The 20,182-nt window shown below is 40.4% G+C and overlaps 1 protein-coding gene across 1 annotated transcript in view; it reads right to left on the reverse strand.

Annotated features, from left to right (window-relative positions):
* The window catches only part of LOC307024394 (uncharacterized protein), an 18,308-nt gene extending 10,802 nt beyond the window's left edge, over positions 1–7,506 (reverse strand). Inside the window, exons 1-6 of the mRNA XM_079658462.1 lie at positions 7,391–7,506; positions 7,005–7,281; positions 4,688–5,550; positions 3,917–4,097; positions 3,189–3,328; positions 1,059–1,668 (exon numbers count right to left, since the gene is read on the reverse strand). Coding sequence (XP_079514588.1) covers positions 1,059–1,668; positions 3,189–3,328; positions 3,917–4,097; positions 4,688–5,510 — 1,754 coding nt within the window. The 5' untranslated portion in view covers positions 5,511–5,550; positions 7,005–7,281; positions 7,391–7,506. The remainder of the gene's footprint in view (positions 1–1,058; positions 1,669–3,188; positions 3,329–3,916; positions 4,098–4,687; positions 5,551–7,004; positions 7,282–7,390) is intronic.
* Positions 7,507–20,182: the final 12,676 nt, after the last annotated feature.

The following is a 20,182-nucleotide window of genomic DNA, read 5'->3' on the forward strand; positions in this document are numbered from 1 at the left end:
TTTACTCAATTTTCACTTTGTATGTATGATTAGTTTTTTCTTAGTTTATTCATTTAGTTATTTTTGATTGTATTTATTTTCGTCAAATTTGTATTTGTGTTTATTTATTTGTACGTTCTATATTTTAAACATTTGTACATACTAAAATTACACGTATCATGATTATTTTCTTGCCTGCGTCTTTGTGCAGACTTAGGCTAACCTGACCTAGCATCATATTCATAAATATGAGCGGTAGCTGTATTCTCATCTTTTTCCCAGCAAAAAGGTGAATAAGTAAACTTCCCTTTCCCTACATTATTTACCGTAATTTTCGGACTATAAGCCGCGCCTTTTTTCCCATTTTTCGCTGCGGCTTATATAACGGTGCGGCTAATCTATGGATTTTTACAGCTAACGGCCACTAGGGGACCTCCTAAATCTATGGATTTTACAGGTTACAGTCCACCACCTTTAACTCTATGGGCTCTATGGCCGGGCCGCGCCCCCCACCTTTAAGCGGGGGCTCCAGCAGGAAAAGCTGGAGGCCGGAAAAGAGTGAGACAGGTAGCGCGCAAAAGTAAAAGTGGAACCGAGAGTGGTACGAGAGACATTACGAGAGCAAGACAGACAGACATTACGAGAGCGAGACAGTTTGTCCCCGTACCACTGGTTGAAAACCACTGCTGTAGATCCCTGCCGTTACGTGCGCTGGGAGCACACCGTTTAAGTTTGAAAGTTGAAAAGTTTGTGTGTCTGAAACGCTATGTGATACAGTACAGTTTACACAGCACAGTACATGTTCTGTAGCTACTATTGCACTAAATGGTAACACTTGAATACGTTATGCAAATATGCAACTTGTTTGTTCAAATGTTAATAAATGGGAGGTTCCTCAAACAGCCATCGCTTTCCCGACAATCCCCTCTGTGCACGAACCCTTACATATGGTAATTAAACATTAAAACACCTGCGGCTTATAGTCCAGTGCGGTTTATAGTCCGAAAATTACGGTAATTAAAGATGTTTTCCACAATCTTGTGTTTCTGCCACTTGGCCACATCAGAGTTAGTACTAACAAAGTGTTTGAATTCAACATGCTGTGAGAAACCTCTGCACTCACTGAGAAAGCGGACAGGTCGTACGGGTAGAGGCCCCTGCAGCGACTGAGGGCCTCGTCTCCGGGCAGAACCTCGGGGTCCTCCAGCAGAGGGAGCTGTCCCGGGGTCAGAGCTTTACTCAGATCCTGCGCCTCCTTATCCGACCCCCTCTGCCGGTACACCACCGCATCCATGAGCCCTTTGGTGGGGATGCCCCTCTGTGAGGCGGACGGCGGGCCGTAGGGGCTTCGATACAGCGCCACAGCGTCAGGCCCGTTCTGGATGGTGTTGGGGGGCAGGCGGAGCGACGGGGCCGGCACCAGCCTGTCACTGCCCAGCAGGAAGTAGCCCTTAGAGGTGGTGTAGTGTCCACTCAGGCTGATCTCCCTGTAGGGTTTGTTGTTGTGCGCGCTGAACAGCAGGATCCAGATGCCCTGCAGGGACACCCGGCGCCCCGACGGGTGCCACAGCTCGATGTACTCGCCGTCCTCAGCGGCGCCGGGGGTGTCCGTGTTCAGCTCGTTGATCAGGAAGTCACTGTTCCCCCAGGGTGGGAGGTGGGGAGGGGAATCGGTGCCTCCTGGAGTCACTAACGCATAAGGAAAGGTTTGAATTTGCTGCTGTTAAAGGAATAGTTTCACTGTGGTATTTGGGTTGACTTAACAGACACATAACATGCTAATAAAATAACTTTACAGATTATTTTAGGCAGAATTTGTTTCTTTTGGACATGATCAGGCTAGCTGCTTCAAATAATTTATGCCAAGCTAAGTTTCTGCTGGCCATAACTTTATATTTGTTTAGGCATGTTTGAGAGTGGTGTCTATTTTGATATTGGCAGAAATGGGATTGAGTTTATTAAGCAATTTTTTTGAATGCATTTGAATGAATATAAAGAGACATTAAGAACGTTAATTATATTAATGCTCTCATTTTATGTTTGGGACAGTAACACAATACCTATAAAGTGCAACAGATGGCAGTATCATCTTTCAGGAATCAATTCAATGAGAATTTAGAAGAAGTATTTCCCACATAATCGTTTTTTTTCTCTTCCATTAAAGTTTGGCGAACCTTGAAGTCTTTTCCAGGTGTAACCGAAGGCAGGGTGGACACGAGCCGATGCTTAATATTGTAATAAATAAAAATCAGAATCTGTCAGGATTTTGAGGATCTTAAGGTTTAAAATCTTTTCCTGATCTTGGGAAAAGAAGTGGAGAAAGAAATCTCACCACCAGGTCCATTCAGTAGCTGCTTGGAGCTTTAATAATAAGAATATGTTATAATAAGAATAATAAGAATACAAATAAGGTGTTTAATCTTTAAAAGTCAATGTATCCAAGAGTTCCTATCTTAAATCATATCTGGCTGCTTGCTGCATATTTTTCTCTTTCATATTTTGAAAAATCTAGCTGCATTCTACAATATGTTTCCAAACCATTTACACATACATCTTTTCAAGGGAAAAGAGGAAGAAGTCCACAAGGAAACTGATTCTCTGAGTTCATTATTATCTTTCATTTCTCTTAATGTTGGTTGATTCTTGAAGCAACATCCATCACCAGATCTCAGTTCTTTAATTTGTAATACCTGTGTCAGTGATGTAGCTTTGTTCCCTAGTTCCTCAGCTGACCAATGATAAAATAAACAATTTCCCCGCGGTCAGCAGACTGCAGGGTGGGCATGATGACGAATGTCTGTCTGAGAATTATTCCATTGTTCCTCAAGATTAATAAGACATTTAGTAGAAATGATCCATGATTGCATGCCTACACATGTAGCTCCTAATGTGCCAAGTATTCAACATTAACAGTCTCTCCTTGCAGATGACTCATCCTGTTTTTCTCACAGCCACACGTTATTTCTCTTCACTGTTGATTCATTGTCACTACTTCATGATCTTGTTCTCATGCCTACTTATCATGGCCAAACGTTATGTAATTTGCACAATGTCTGAATCAGATGGGCGTTCATACTGCCTGTCAATCATGACCTATTCCCTTTCTTACTGCATGCAAACTGCAGGAAGAATCTTCTTTTGAATCAAACCAAATACAGATCTTAATAATGTTCGGTATATAATATAAATAACATTCATGCAGCACTCACCCATGCTGTGCGGGCAGATCTTTGGCCAGGGGCACTGGTTTGGCTGAGCTGGGGTCTGCGGGGCCTCCCAGAAGACACCAGGGTCTCTGGCCCAGGTGGCCACACCACAGCGACTCAGATAGTAGCCCCCCTCTCTTAAACTGAAACAAAAATGAAATAATTAAAAAACAAATCAAATGAATCAACCCTTATTTTATCCGAGTGCAACCAGCTGGTTGGCTTTATAGCTTCTAATAAAGGTCCATACGTTTTTGTTTGTGACTAAATGACTGCAACACTAATAAAACCCACATCAGCTGTTGCCAACAATGTTAAATATTAAACATTCTTTTTGTCATGTTTGTCCTCAGCATTTTGCTCCAAGCAGTTGCACTTCAGTAAAGCCTCACGGCAACGCTAGCATAACTGAAAACCTTTCAGTATTGTTTTGTAACCTTCAGTTCTCATCAGTGACGTGCAAATTACTGTGAACTTGCAATTTCAAAATCAATTTCCATGTCTTCTACTCAGTGTGAAAGAAAGTCTACTTGCGACGATTGCTCCACAGGGATGACGCACCAAACGGTTAAAAATGTATCAGCAAAGAGGAACAATGGTCACAAGCTGACCCTTAGAGAGAAATGCTTCAATGTGTTTCGCAACACTTTCGCCTCAACTCTTGTTCTGTACTGCAGTCACATTGGTTTGGTTTTACTTGATGGAGGAGACCCCTCAAGATAGTGTCTTGCCTGTTGCTGAGTTGGTAGGGCTCTCTGCCGGGGATGAGAGTCTCAGTGAGGTTGGCGCTTGGCTTGTTTCCAGGTCCAGCAAACACAAACGCATCTAGAGGCTGAATCTGGCTCAGTGGACTGCCCAGGGGGAAGTCCACGGCTCTGCCACTGTAAATAGCCACTGCCCCAGAATCATCTCCTGAGAAGAAATCAAAACAGGAACAAATAATTTACAATAAAACGAAAGTGAGTGAATAATTAAAAGAGTAATTTATTCCATATAGGTCATCGTATAGCCTGAGGCTCACCGAGACCCCTTTTTTTCCTTCCTAGGAGTCCATGAGGACTTGCAATTTTAAAGCTCCGTCTGATTAAAACAAATTCCCAGCTCACTAAAATCTCTTTTCACTTTCAAACGACCTGCTCTTGCTTCTAATTTCATTTAAAGAATGATGATTTTTGTTCCTTTCTCTTTCTCTCATCTCTTTCTAAATGTGTTGATGCATGCTCATATATACTGTATGCTGTGTATAGCGCTGTAGTATTACATGTAATTCAGGATATGTATATTAGTAAGCATGGGAGAGCTTTTGTCTATGTGTGTGTCTTTTTTTGTTAAGGACTCCTTTCAAAACAATATGGTTCATCTCAAGGTGCTTATTCTTTAAATAAACTCAAATGAAAAGGTACCAAAATTCCCTGATGAACTAGAAAGCTCAACCCAAAAGCAATCATAAACAAAATAACATTTTCCAGCATAAGATCCCAACAAACCCACAGCACACTGACCTTTCATGAAGCTCTTCTCTATGTTCACAGAGATCAACCCGTTCTTGGATGTTTCCAAGTTCACGTCCACGCTCACGCTGACCCTGTCCGTTCTCCCGTCCAACACAACCAGCGCCAGAGGACCCGCAGCCGGAGCCTCCGTCAGCTCCACGAAGCCGTCCACCTGCCCTCCTCCCAGCTTCAGCTCGGTGATCACAGGGATGGTGGCTGGAGCGGCAGGAGGGGTGCAGTTATTCCTCTGACCCGGGGAGGGGGAGGACACCTGGAAGCCCCAGCGATCTTCAGACAGCAGGCACCTCTCGATGGACTCGTCCCCCTCCAGGGTCGATTCATCCTCCACAAACGCCGGCTCACCTGGAGTCAGAGTCTCAGCGAGGAACTCCGCCCCTCCAGTGCGCCGGGTCATGTACACCACGGCGTCCACCATTCCGAAGGCGGTGACGTTCATCTTCTCGTTGTAGCGAGATGCAGACGTGTGGTAGAGGACGATGGCGTCGGGCCCGTTCTGGACGGTGTTGGGAGGCAGGAGGATGGCGGGTTTGGGCAACATGTCCACCGAGCCCACCAGGAAGAACCCCCTGTCGTCTGTGCTGTGGCCTTTGAGGTCCAGCACCTTGTAGGCTATGTTTCCGTTTCCGTTGAAGAACACCAGGGTGTAGCCGTCCAGGGAGGAGCGTTGTCCACTCGTGTGATACAACTCCACGAACTCAGTGGTGTCCAGTCGGGGGTTGTCGGCGTTGATCTCGCTGATGATGAGGCAGGGGTCGCCTCGGACTACCACCACCAGGCAGAGACAGGCCACACAGGCCAGACTGACCACCATGATTTACAGCTTCTCCGAAATAACCTCAGCAGGGGAGCTTCTACAAAAAAAAGTTGCATTCCTCAGAAAACATTACTGATGAAATCTCATTGTGTAAATATTGTCTCAATGCACAAATAGTGAACCCTAGATATTGTAGGTTCAATGTTCCTGCTCTTAGCGACGGAAAGATCTGCGTGAGGGGATCAGGCCTGCGAAACCTACAACCTCTTTTAAGTCACATTTAAAAACTCCCTTTTCTTATAATTGCTTTTTATTTTTTGTTACATTTCATTTATTTTTGAACTGCTTTTACATGTTGATGTTTAGTTCACTTTCTCTGTGTATTTTTTCCATTTTATGTGAAAGCCCTTTGTAACTATGTTTTAAAATGTGCTATTTAAATAAAGTGTATTATTATTATTGTTATAATGTCAATAGTGGGGAACAGAAATATCATGATATTTGCTATAGCCTAGCATTCTTCCATGTCACAATCATTGCCAATAAGGTTTACACTAACAAGGACATATAGAAATGTTCTTAAAACGTGTGAAACCTGGTAATCTTATGGCTAATAAAGTAAAACCTCAGTAATATAAAAGTGTTGATTCAGACTAAGTGGGGTATTACATCAGAAATATCATGATATTGTCACCCGGTCTTCTTCCACATCAGAATCAGGTTTATCTGCAAGTAGGTTTACACATTCAAGGAAATATAGAAATATTCTTAAAACCTGTGAAACCTGGTCATCTTAAAAGCTAATAAAGCTCAGTCATATAAAAGTGTCAACACTGTGGTTTATTAAACTGAAGCAGCACTGGGATTTCATTTGAAGGGACACACAATCTGAGCCACTGAAAAGGACTGGCTACTGTTTCCAAAGCGTGTTCACAGTACTGTAATCAAATCTTATGTTTACCACTTGCAGACCAGACTCCCTGGAAGAGAAACCTCATAATATCATGAATGAGTCTTCTATGAGTCTATTGTGGTGACATTGGGAATGCACGTCTTATGCATGAGTCATGAAATGTTGCGAAACTCACACTGGCAAAGCAGATGGAAGTTTTGTATGAAACGACCAAAAATGCTTTTAGCTGTAAATAAACGGGATACATGTGCACATAATGTAAAATACAATACAAATGTGCCATTTTTTAGCAACAAGCAGAGCACTACATGCAGTTTAGCAACCCACTTTCATCCCTGAAGATCTTAAAATCGTCACAGATTTAAGGATAGCGACACAAATTAGTCCTTAAAGAAGCTCCATTAGTTTGCACGACATGCACTCTGTAAGCATACCACGTTGGGACAAAAACAGAGGTTTTAGGATGTAAAAAGAGACTATGGAGTTAAAATTCTGCCCTGGAATTATCTCCCATCTCATGGCAGTTATTCCAGTCACGGTCAGCCTGCAATGCATGCATCTTTCCGTCGAAAAAAACCCCCTGTCAATCTGCTTTCTATCACTGCCACACAAGATCCTAAAAACACGTCGTGACTTACCGTGTTTTCTTCGCTGCTCGTCGGCCAGGTGTCGCCTGTTGCACCGTCGAAACGTGTCCGGTTGGAAGTGAAAACGTCGGAAATGGTTTTGGTAAAGTTTGTTTTCTGCCCTCCGCCGCTCCCTTCATTCACAAAGCAGCACTTTCTCCCCCCGGACTGTGGGCGGTCAGACTGACTGAGGGGGAAGATGCCTGCCAGGGGAAGCTTCCTTTCTTTTTCTTTTTTTACGGCTCACCATTCAGCCATCCACAGCTGAAGATAAAACACCAGCAGCACCCTGAGAAACCAATTAAAAGACAAGTGTAACCCCCCACGCTCTGTTGCAAAAACACAGAAATATCTGCACTCTAAAACTGGTTATTTATGTTTTTAGAGGAAGATAATACCGTGGCAATGAGTTCATCCCAAGAATCCTTATAAAAGACCTGAAGGGGGCCCCTGACCCCAGTTTGTGAATTAGGGGAGAGCGGGTTCAGTGAGACTTCAATGACAGCAGAAGTCCCGCCCATTGTCAGGTCACTACTTCCTGTAGAAAAATATACATTTTCATTTTCATTGTTTAATCCGACTATAATTTTAGGTTTTATATTTCAAGCTGGACAGGTACCTCTTCTCCAAAAAGTAAAAAAGAAAGCAGAAATATTTGCCTGCAGTGGTAAATGTTAAATAAAGGAATCTTTATTTATTTACTAATGATCTTTAGTTTAAATGTTAAATACAGAAATCTTTATTCAACATGTAAACTAAAGATCATTAGTTCTATAGATTTCTCACTTTAGGGTTTCAGTGTTTCTTCAAATGTTATGAAAAGTTGCTTTAATATTTTAGGTTTTCTATTTAGGTCCCCTTCTTTGAAAAGTTAAGGTAGAAAAATAAGAAACAACTTTATTCCACCTACAGGTCACAACTTCCTGTAGCTTTACAAACAAAATATTACATTTTGTATTTTCAACTGAACAGGTCCTCTTTTCTGAGAAGTATTTTCATGTCATTTAATTGTGAGCCGGATTTTAGCTTTGAGCTAATTTCCATCCTTACTCCCGTCACATAAAACATTTATAAACATAACATTTATATACATGGCAAACAGAAATGCAAGTAATGGTAAAGAAGAAGAAATATCTTTATCTGTGTAACACTTAAAGCTCATAACTTCCCATAGCTTTCAACACAACTCATTTTAGTTTGTCAGGGTTTCTTCTGTATTTCTGAAGAGCTGTTTTAATATTTTAGGTTTTATATTTTAAACTGAACAGGTCCTCTTTTCCATAAAGTGAAGGTAAAAGAAGAAGTAAATACTTTCTTTCTGTAACACCTACAGGTCCCAGCTTCTTATAACTTTTATCACAATTCATTTTAGAAAAGCTGTTTGATTAGGTTTTATATTCTAGGTATCCTCTTTTCCAATAAGTAATATACGTTTACATACGTATTACATTGCATTTAGCTGATGCGTTCATCCAAAGCAAATTATAATAGGTGCAATAAAACATGAAGAATCAAACTCAGAACAACAACACCATAACAAAATGTTAACAAAAGAAGAAGCAAACGCGTTTTCTGTGACGCTGAACAACAACAGTGTTGACAGAGCATGAATAATAGCATACTGTTTCCGTGCCAGGCGCAGAAAATAGAATATACTGATTAATAATGTATGAATAAAGAAATAGGCTACTGACACACACATAATAACCTAAAATTGCATTTTCCTCAAAAAGTAAATATGTAAAATATCAAAACAAAGATATTTTTGGTTGCCACAGGATACAACTCATTTAAAATACTACAATAATAAGGTTTGAGAATATTATAATCTTTTTTCATTGGAGCATTTTAAGCTCTGGCTATTAGCAGTATTAGAATATACACAACTGATTATATTAACGGTTTACTTATTGTCATTTGCTTAAGGCTACTAACACATTTCCAGTAATAGGTTTACTATCGTGGGGGCTTTGAGTTATGCCTCCCTTGGGAAATAGAAGAATGTGTGACAAATGATTCAGTATGTTGCATCACTTCCCCTAAACATGGCTAACAGATTACTGACTTACTGTCAGACCCTTTCAGCCTCACTCCTCTGGGGATGGAAGGAATACTCAGATATTTTCATTTAGTAAAGGGACAAACACTACGTTGTTTAAACACAAGTTAAAGCCATTTATCATACTGTAAGTGTAAGTGTTCCAGGGATATGGTTTTGCCCATCCAATAGTTTTTAAGTTTCATTTCTGCTCTTGACCAGGCTGAATATTGCCAAATGAGTAATTTGTGGCTTAGGGAATTTACAATATGTTGCGCAACAAGGCCATTTATTTTAATTGTTTTGGAGTTTGCTAAATTGGGTTTTTTCAGGAACAAAAATGTGTTTATTAAGTCTTTCTTTAATAACCAATAATGAACATACTCATGAATTTGTACTAGTTAGTCATTGTATAACCATTAACATATCATAAATATATTTATGTTAATGTATCAGTTTTCCTCTCACAATTAGTTTGAAAAGTGTTGTTTGTATTTAGTTACTTGTCAATTATCTGGGCAAAAATGATTGTCAAGGTCCAGCTGGGAGGTGAATGAACTTATTAATATTGTAATATTAGACTTGACATAGTCTTTTATTTATAATCTTGAAATCTTGTGTAGCTTGAATGTTGTTTTTACTCTAAAAGCACTGTGCTACACCTTGGTCTAAATTGTGTGGGGTTTAAATGACTTTTCAAAGAGCACATCTCCAATATACAGTCAAATTAACGATAACTTGGTATGTGGTAAAGTAAAGTATAAAAAATATATAAATTATTCAATATCTGCACTCTGTTCTGGTTAGTTGAAGAGAAGAAGAAGCCCGAGCTAAAGTCGCTGAGGTAGTGTTTATTTCAGTTTGAGTCATTCCGCTATCTTAATTACAATCAGTATTGAGATATTTGTGAAACACCACACACTCACAGGCAAATTCACTCTGTGGTGGAGAAACAGTAACAAGAAAGTGATGTGAGATGTCACATAATGAGGAACTGAAAATATTGTCCCTAATTCCTTATGTCTATGAACAAGCTTTCTAGTGTGTCTGAGGTTAAAAAAGGACACACATTTGTTTTATCATAATTTTTTTTATTATGAGATATATGAGATATAGTTGCATGTGTGCTCACTGTGGCATTTTAACGTGAAAGCCTTTTGTCTGTATTGCATGTCTGAGAAGCGTAACATCAAAAAACAAATCCCTTTTTTCACACCGAGGCCCCTATATTGATCTTCACTCGAGATTAGCCTCCTTTTAGTACAATCCATTTAGGAAGTGAGAGAGAGGTGGGAACAAAATATGCTTTTAGTGTCAGAAAAAGACCCATAAACTTGCTTTTACTTGTTGAAAGGAAGTGGAGACGTTGTTTATCACACACTATACATGTGTCACCTTTAACATGCTAGGCATTCTTAATGAAATGTTGTATGATCAACAGACTAACTGATATAATCTATATATTTAAAGCCTCTGTAATGCAACCTACTTTTGAGTTCTGTATTTAATAGTCATTTTGTGTGAATGACTCTAATGCTTTGTATAGCCACAAGATGGCCCTATAAGCATGACTGTGTGCTTTATCTGTTTCTATTTGGACATAATTCAACTGTCAGCCATGGAAAATACGCAGTAATGCCTCCAATAAGTGAAGCTCCCTGAGGTTACACTGTTATATGTGATTCTGCATGCAGGAAGATATTTCTCTGATTTTCTGGTGTTTATTTGTTGCTATCTGACGTGATTGGGTATATTTTGACACTGAGAAAAGGTCAGCTGAAATGTTAATGATGTGCACATTTTGTTTATAGCGTGTGCATGAAGCTGCTGCTCCAGGTATTTGAACATTTAATTGAATTTCTGCCAAAAAGGCGCTTGCTTTTCAAGAGTCAACAACCTCGTTGACAAGGTACATCTAATTCACCTGTCTGGTTTGTTTACATGCCTCACTAATCAGATCTGAATCCCCACTGGTACCTGCTGAAACTCTTTCCTGCAGGTGATATACTCAGTGAAACATGGAGATCAACTTTATTAATTTGGTGATTTAACACAGGCTCATCTGTCCTGTAGAATAAATTGGAGTTTAATTTAATAATCCCAGCTGAATGAGGGGAATGTGAATTTAACCTGACACTCTATTAATCAAAAGGAACAAAGTGTATTACAATCTAGTAGTGTAATACATCAAATTAAGTGAATATCAGTCCAGAAATGTACATACAGTAGCTTCACATCTAAATAAACACTGCACCCAGACATCTCTTTGTTTTGTATATCAGTTAAAAATATGAAGTCCCTCAAAGCAATCTGGATCTGCATGCCAGCGGTGACAAACACAGCAGGCTGCAAGCTTTAATTTAATTTAATCCCGAAAAATGTGCTGTCATGTCACTCGTTTCAGCGTGACAGCATCTGAATGTGAGTGTTGAGTCATTTTATTGGAAGTGTAAAACGCCCTCATCATCCCTGAGTCAACCATCCGATGGATTTCAGGAGCAGCAGGAGCAGGATTGGGAGGATATCGTCACCCGCTGGGAGTAAGAGACTAACTTAGATACTCGAGCCGGCACGGTCAAATAAAACCACAGAACATCCTGTTCCTAACTCCACATGAAAGACCACCTGCAGGCTGAGATATAGCAATATTAGGCTGCAGTAATTCCATATACTGTACTGATATAATATATCTACTCACAATGCATTTTCTGCTTGCATGCAGATGGATTAGCCTGAAGACATTTATGTAAACACAGAAGCAATGTTGACATAATTTAAGACCATGTCATTTCATATTGGTCGGCTTTTATTTTTTAACACATTTCCTTGGGCTTATTTTCTAAAAATCGTTTGAGATGTCGAGTCAATGAGTGAATAGCTTAGATTGGATTGGATATACTTCATTGATCGCAAAGTGGGAAATTGTTTTTTCACAGCAGCAACAAGACAACTTAAAACTTCAATAAAATAAAAGTAAACTGTAAATCAGAGTCAGAATACCTTTATTAGTCCCACAGAGGGGAAATGTACGTTGTTACAGCAGAAAAAGAGCCACAGGCAGCTTAATGTTACATATTATGTTACATATGTTACATACATTAGACAAGTATTAGAGTACAAAAGTTATAATATAATAAAAAGTTACACAATTTACAAAATACACATCCTGTAACAGTTCTTAGGATTTAGCAGCCAGGTATATATTGCACATATGGCACATATTGCACATAGTTGGTTGGTAAACATATACATGTCAACAGTTTATAACAGTGTATAGAAATACACCATAGAAATATACAGATTACAATGTAATAGACCAACCTTACTATATTTTGTTAACATTTAGGGGGACAAGGTTTCTTATTTACAACAAAAAGTTTATTATTCACATTTTAGGGCAACATATAAAGTCGTCAATAATTAAAAGATCAGGTTAGGACTTATTTCTAGTGTGTTGTGCTTCAAGAAACCCGTAATAAAAGTGTTAGTCCCATTTATCATGTTCCCCTTCTACTACACACTACTCTCCATGTAACTCAGCCCTAAGTCCATTTATTTAAACTGAAAATAGAGTGTTTACATTTTCCTAAGGCTTGTTCTAGAAACAGCTGCCACTGTAGTTTTTAGCAAATGTAGCTCAAACAGATGGAAACATGGGACTTTCTTCTGGAGGGGATTAATACAAATTCAGTGTTTTAGTGAGTATTTAAAACATGGCTTACATGACTGAAAATAAACTACAGTAAACTGCCCGTGTTGAACATAATGGAGGCAGTTATTAGTCGGTACAGCACGTGGCTCATTGATTTGTTTTGAATAACTTGGGAAAACAATGGAAGTCATTGACAATAAGCTGTATCAGGAAACACTTAATTTAGTTGTTTTGCTCTTTTAATGAGATTTGTTCACAACAAGATGCATATACAACATCCCCAGACTTGCTGCTTTGAAAGACATTGGCCTCTGAACTTTTGTTGACAACATGGATGTCAATGGCCTTTTAAAGATCTTTAGTTATTTTTATACATAACTACGCAATGCCCTACCTGCAGCTATCTCACACCAAAAATTGCTTTGCTTGCTGCTGACCCTAAAAGCTTCCCTGGTGTGATTCAAGCAAATTTTTCACCTCATTAGCCTGAACACAAAAAAGTGGGACACTGTGAGGACAAAGCAGGTTTGTGTTTATGTCCAACTCAGTAAAAGGCACGGGACAATGCAACGGAGACGGGAGGCCATGTTCACTGCAGTGTTTATACACTACACTTCTCAAAGACGTAATGACAATGACTGATGTGATAAGAACGGGCAGCAATGCATCACTGAGTCACATGTAGAGGTTTTTCCTCCTATGGCTGTCGATATGTGATTGGGCTCACGTGCACGGTCTAACCAGGAGGTGAGGGCATGGTTTGACGTTGATGAATTATGCTGGTAGGTCTGTTTTCTCCCCCACCCCCCCTTACCCCTTCTCTCTCTCTCTCTCTCTCTCTCTCCTCTCTTTCCTCTCTGTCTTGCAGGCACAGAGGAAGCTTTCTATCGCACCCAAAGAACCTCATCAGCATTCAACATGCATCACCAGCTCACTGCATCCAATCACGTGCGCTTACCATACAGAGTGCGTGTGTGTGCGTGTGTTTGTGTGTGTGTGTGTGTATGTGTGTGTGTGTGTGTGTGTGTGTGTGTGTGTGTGTGTGTGTGTGTGTGTGTGTGTGTGTGTGTGTGTGTGTGTGTGTGTGTGTGTGTGTGTGTGTGTGTGTGTGTGTGTGTGTGTGTGATGGGTGCAGACAGGCAGAGACAGGCAGGGAGAATCCCTTTGTGTTCACTGTGAATCCCCAAGGTCATGTATAGGCACTCGAGAACAGATCGGAGACAGGCGCCAAGTGTGAGGTGGTGATCATGTTCCAGGTCAGAGTGTGAGATTAGGGTTGAGCACTACATTTAGGTTAATGGCTGTGAAGGCATCAGCAATGACCGGCTGACCAGATGTGTGTTGGATTATTGATCTAAAGTGGTGCTTCATCTCCCATCAGCAGGGAAAACCCCCTCAGGCTCATTCTGAGCTTGTTTCCACGATATGAACTCTCCCCCAGTGAATATTCTCACATAATCCGAACACGAGGAGGTACGAGAGCAGGAGTTTGGCCACAAGTCGATTTCTCCGAGAGATAGCAGTTATGTTTGATACCCAGTTCCCATGGCAACCAGCGACCGTGGCGCACCTGACCTACATATGTGCTGTATGTACACAAACACGCACTAACCATCTGTTACTGACGCTCTGTAGAGTCTGATGAGAGATGGCAAGAACAAACAGAGGAGCCAGGAGATGCTTCCGCCATCTTTTGATAAGATGGCAATGAGTTGTGTCAACAAGGGCTTGAAGTCACTTTGAGACAAGCTGTGTTTGCATTAGGGTTTATAAGGGTATTATTGGTGATATGCTGACATTTAACGATGCCATTACGTGCAATGTGCAACAAATAGCTATTAGAGAAATACAATTTGTTCAAAATCAATCAGAGCCAAACTGTTTACTTTGATACTAAACTGCTAAACTACTACATGGCAGTGCGCAATCTAAAGTTACAATATACATTCACTCAAGAGCTGAACATAACTATGAGGTAGTTGAAACTTCAGAGGAACATTATCTTTCTCCATAAAACTAATTTTACATTATTTATTATAGGCTAGTCAAAGTCAGTATAGTTAATGAACACATACAGTACATTAATATGTCTTATTGCTGAGTAGCTACCTGTGATATTTGAAGTGGTTTCTTAGGAGAATAATGAAGACAGGAAACATAAGGATGCTCAGAAGATAATTACAGGGAAGCTGCAGAGTCAGACTACTTGTCGTGGTTTCATCAATACTAGCGACGTCATGTGTTGTTGATGTAAAATACTATGTTTGGACACCATACAAATGTCTACCTTGGGTTAAACCAAAGTTAACTTGTAAGTTAGGTGTAGGAACACGCTATAGCTTAAAACTGACACCTGTACGAATAGAGCTTATGTGTACTTCATGTAACAATACATCTAAAATAACTTCTTTCCCTTTCCTCTTGTCTCTACCTTTCCTTTGCTTATGAGATCTTCTCTTCCTCTCCTGGCTGCGCTGCAGATCCAAAATAGCTGGTACATCTCGTCTCTGTCTTGCTCTTTCTTCTCCCCTCCATATTTCATTGATTGTGCCGAGACAGGGCAGGGGACCGTGCTCCCCTGTGGGGCATTCTGGGTAATAAATCTAATTCCTGTCTACATGTGGAGGCTCATGGGAAAATTCTGGCCCAGTTTTCACCCAGGCAAATATATCCACAAAATGGAGGAAAGTGGGCCGAAAAAGTAGCATAGAGGTGCACCTGAATCAGAGCGTTTGCTTAAAACCAGCTAGTTCCTTTTATCCCAATTAAAGCAACGCCACTGACTGAACGTTTTCACAGCAATGACAATAATGTTTGATAGATTATTTCTTAGTTTAAAACTTGTTTCCTAATTCACCAGAATAAATATTCTTATTTTTCAGGTTCATATTTGTATTTTGTGCCTCAACTGTGACATGTCTCCACGCTTTAATGTTGAAAAAGGTATTTATTTTTCTCATACTGCCTGTGCTGCAGCGCCTATTTTCACCCTCTGTCTGAAACCATCCCAGTCTGCTCTGATTGGTCAGTTGGCCGGCTCTGTTGTGATAGGTCAACCTCTTAACCCATAATAGGGCCATAATATCTTTCATGTTTCTGTAAGTGGCACGTGACAGCTTCAGGCAACAGCTATATGGTATGTCTTTTATAATGATTCATATCTTATAAGAAATATAACCTCATGAATAATAAACAGCTTCAATAATGCCAAGCCATTACAGTACTGTATACATATTAGGACCAGAAGCAAAGCATGACTCACTTCCTTGAAAATACTAAATTGATCTATCGTTAAAAACCTCTTTCAACTCTCATTTCTATTCGTCATTATAAGCAGGGTAGAGTGAGCTCAGTGCACGTCTCCCGGGACAAAGAAAAACTCAATGAAGATACAGGACTGAGATCAACATCTAATAGCAGCTGTTGTGCTGAGAATAAAGCCGTGTCTTCTTTCACAGATTTGGGAGAAAACCTGGACTAATTATCTTGCCCCTAGATGATCACATATAGCAAAACTACCGTCTGTCTTCTTTTTACAGTCTGTATAGCGCTGATTAAAAAGCCAGACTGGAGATAAAAGTGCACTTCGGGACAGTAAAGTGAAATGGCCTTGTGAAGTTGAGTCAACGCAATGTGGAGCACCAACATTGAGCTACAGGAGACATATGCATCATTTTTCCAGAGCAGATTGCTGACAGTTGTCTGCTAAACACAGCAGCTGTATGGTGCATTTGCTTATAGAGCACTAACTCTCTTAATCAAGGCTGAGGCAACAAGGCATCTGAAAGAAATGAGATCAAAGTGCTTGGTAATTAAGCATTTTCTTTAGGTGGGGAGTGTGCCATTTAGCCTGATATGGCTATAAACCAAAACATGGCCAACATATTTGCATAAAATTCAGACTTCTAAAACTCACACACGATGAGAGATATTTCCTCCCCACAGTCAGTGTGAGCCACTCTGTGACTGTCACGATTCTCATGTTATGTCACGTTTGTTGTTTTGTATGTTTGGGTTTATTTTGCTGTTCGGTTCTCCCTGGCCGTTTCTCAATCGCGAGGAAACTGGCTTCCAAGCCAATATTTCAAGGATACTACGTCATCGAGTGCCGCCGAAGGACTGTTCCAATCTCCAGCATACTTGGAATTCCACCGAGGCCACGTCCTTGGTTTGGGGGTAATTTTGAGGCTGCACATCGGTAGACTTCGCGTCCTTCAAATCCCCACAATGCTTTGCCTACGGACCAATTTCAAAAACCCTTGCGGAGAATGGCTGAACCGACGCAGCGCAGCACACATTTAAATGTAAGTATGTAGTGGCGTAGAACATGTGTTGGTAAATATGTTACTTTGTTAAATTTGTTATCACCAAAAAATGTGTTCCGAAAGTAAAGCAAGTTAATAATTAGATAGACATCGTGAGGTATTTATTTTCGGTACAGTTTATGTTGAAACCGTTAGAGAGAGTGGCACACTTGTTAGCCTGTTCCATTCTTCTTTGTTTTCCGAAGCCGTGGCTTGGAAGTATAATTGCTTCGTTTCTGAAGGAAGTGACTTGGAAGTATGCGACTACCAAGCCAGTATCCTCGCGATTGAGAAACAGCCCCTGTCTTGTTTTCCTCCTTGTGTATTGTCTGGTCCCTCTCCCTGTGTTTTTCCCCCTGTCATTAGTTTCCCTGGTGTGTCTAATTGTCTGATTGTGTTCACCTGTTTCCCTTGTGTTTCTCCTCCCCTGCCCAGCTGTTTCTCGTCCTGTGATTACCCCTCCCTGTATTTAGTCTTATCTCTTCCTGTGTTCAGTGTTGGTTCGTCTTTTGTTGTTGACTGAGTTCACCGGTGAGTGTTCTGTTTGTCCGAGTTATATTATTTTATCCTTAAAATAAAGGTATAATCAGTTTTATCTGCATTTGGGTCCTGCTTCCTTCACTCTACCGTAACATTGACTTTCAGCTATAGGCCTAATTGCACATCTTCACCTTTGCTATCTCTTGTTCCAGGAACTGGTTTCATATCTTGTGCGGTTCAGCTGCGTGAGGTCCCGGGAAATCTTTCCGCCTGAATGCGTCATGATAATTAAAAATGGAATTTATAGACTGGAGAGCAACCATTTCTGAGGGTTCGTTAATTTTTAATGGTTTCCCAGAATGGGAATGGGGGACATTATGTAAGATATTACATCACACTTACACTTTGAGAGTCACACAGCACAAACAATATGAGGCGTCACTTTGTCAGTGAGCACACTTTGAGGTCTACCTAAAATATTCACATATGGACAGCTTGAACTTTCATTTCTATAGCTACAGTCTACTGAACAGAGTCCCTTTAATAATGCATGCTGGGTACAAACTCACCCATGTTTTCATTTTAGACACGGTCCATTTCCTCACAGCTGCCCAAAGGAGACTTTCTGCTGGCACAAAGTTGACAGACACTGTGCAACCTGCATGCTGATCACTGAGAAGCTACCACAATTAGCCTGGAAAGCCTTCTCTTTCCTCAAAGCCCCTTTTTTTACACTCTTTCATCTCACAATTTGCAACATGAGCAAGCTCTTTTTCACTGCCTCCCCCGTCATGAATACCTCCGAAAAACAAAAAACAACAAAAAAACAACTGAAGACATCCTTCTTTGTTGTGAGTTCTTTGAGTTTTTTTACCCTGAGCTGAAGGCTAGCTGGTTCGCTAGGCATCCGGTTTTTCCTTTCATTTAGTCGCTTTCCCTCCTCGCCTAGTCAACATTTCCCCCCCACAGTTATCTATGTTTTTCATCCAGAGACATTTTGACAGTCAGGGAGATGTGCTACCTCACTTGAAAGCACAATGTGATTAATATAGTGGAGTGCTTTCTTGCATGCATAAATTGTTTTTTGGGCGTAATCCTCATACATAAACAGACGTTTAGACATATAGGCTGCTACAGAGAGAATGTGCAGTACTATTTTTTTAAAAGCTCCTTTCAAGTGTGTCGGCTGTTTGTTATGGAAAAATCCTGTTGGACCCTTCTCAACCCCTACCATAATTACTTTCCGAATATGAGGAGAAAGCTTTTGTGTCGCAGCACAGTGCTCATCAACAACAGATGAAATCCTCTCACACGGTTCAGTCTAAACTGTTGCAAGGACAAAAACACTCTGGAGACATCCACAAAGTGGGCTACTTTCTTTTTCTGTCTCGCAAACATGAATTTCAGAGCTGTGGAAGTGTTATTTAGTAGTTATTCATTGATTTACCGTTGGAGACGAGAACAGCAATGTATTAATATTCTCAGAAAGCATGATGGAGTTATAATAACAAATATAGACTGAGGAGGAGTGATTCTATTTCAGTATCTTCAATCACCACGGCCACCAAAGTATATTTTCTGCATGGAAACGTGAAGGTTAGAGCGCTTATTTTGCCCCGGGCTTCAGGCTGTCAGTCGAAATAAATCGATTGTTAAGTCTGACTCCACTGGTCTGATGACAGTCCTGATTGGTCACCACATGGGAATATTGTTCACAGCTGCAGCTAGCATAGGCCGCCGCCACCGCCGCCGGCTGTGCTGAGAAATGATCGCAGGAGATTTAAGAAAGGTTGTTGTTTTTCATCCCAGAGTCGAAAGTCTTCAAGGTCACGGGCACACGAGCCTCACCGTTTCCAAGTCTGCATATTCAATCACTGCTGCCTAATGAGTTGTACAAATTAAATCATGTACAGGTTTGTTTAGTTTGCCACCAGGTCCCAATTAGAGTGTGAGAAGAACAGGGTCTCATTTCGTCACTGTCAGCCACATGAGGCTCATCCATTAGTCACAATGATCTTTCAACCACATTTGTTGTTCACTTTATTCTGTGCACCCCTCTCAGTGCTGTGCCGAAGCTGGTGGTTCTAAGCAGACGTTTATTTCGAGACATGGAAATGCTCTAACATCATGTGTTTAAGTCATTGCCTGCAGCAGAAGTTGACTCTGCATATGTAATTTTTTTTTTTTCAACATATATTTTTTAGAATACACCAAGAAAATGGGTTTACAGCCGTTTGCAGAGTTGCTGTAATGCTGTTCATGTTTTGTTAAATAAACCCAGCATCTCTGAGCGTATTCTAACACGTCTCGGTGCTCGGTGGTGCTGTTATCTATTTAAAGCTAAAGAAGTGTGACATACAGGACTGTCTCAGAAAATTAGAATATTGTGATAAAGTTCTTTATTTTCTGTAATGCAATTAAAAAAACAAAAATGTCATACATTCTGGATTCATTACAAATCAACTGAAATATTGCAAGCCTTTTATTATTTTAATATTGCTGATTATGGCATACAGCTTAAGAAAACTCAAATATCCTATCTCTAAATATTAGAATATCATGAAAAAGTATACTAGTAGGGTGTTCAACGAATCACTTGAATCGTCTAATTAACTCGAAACACCTGCAAGGGTTTCCTGAGCCTTGAAAAACACTCAGCTTGGTTCAGTAAACTAAATCACAAGTATGGGGAAGACTGCTGATCTGACTGCTGTCC

Source organism: Notothenia rossii, assembly GCF_949606895.1.
Source record: "Notothenia rossii genome assembly, chromosome: 11".
Taxonomy (NCBI): Eukaryota; Metazoa; Chordata; class Actinopteri; order Perciformes; family Nototheniidae; genus Notothenia; species Notothenia rossii.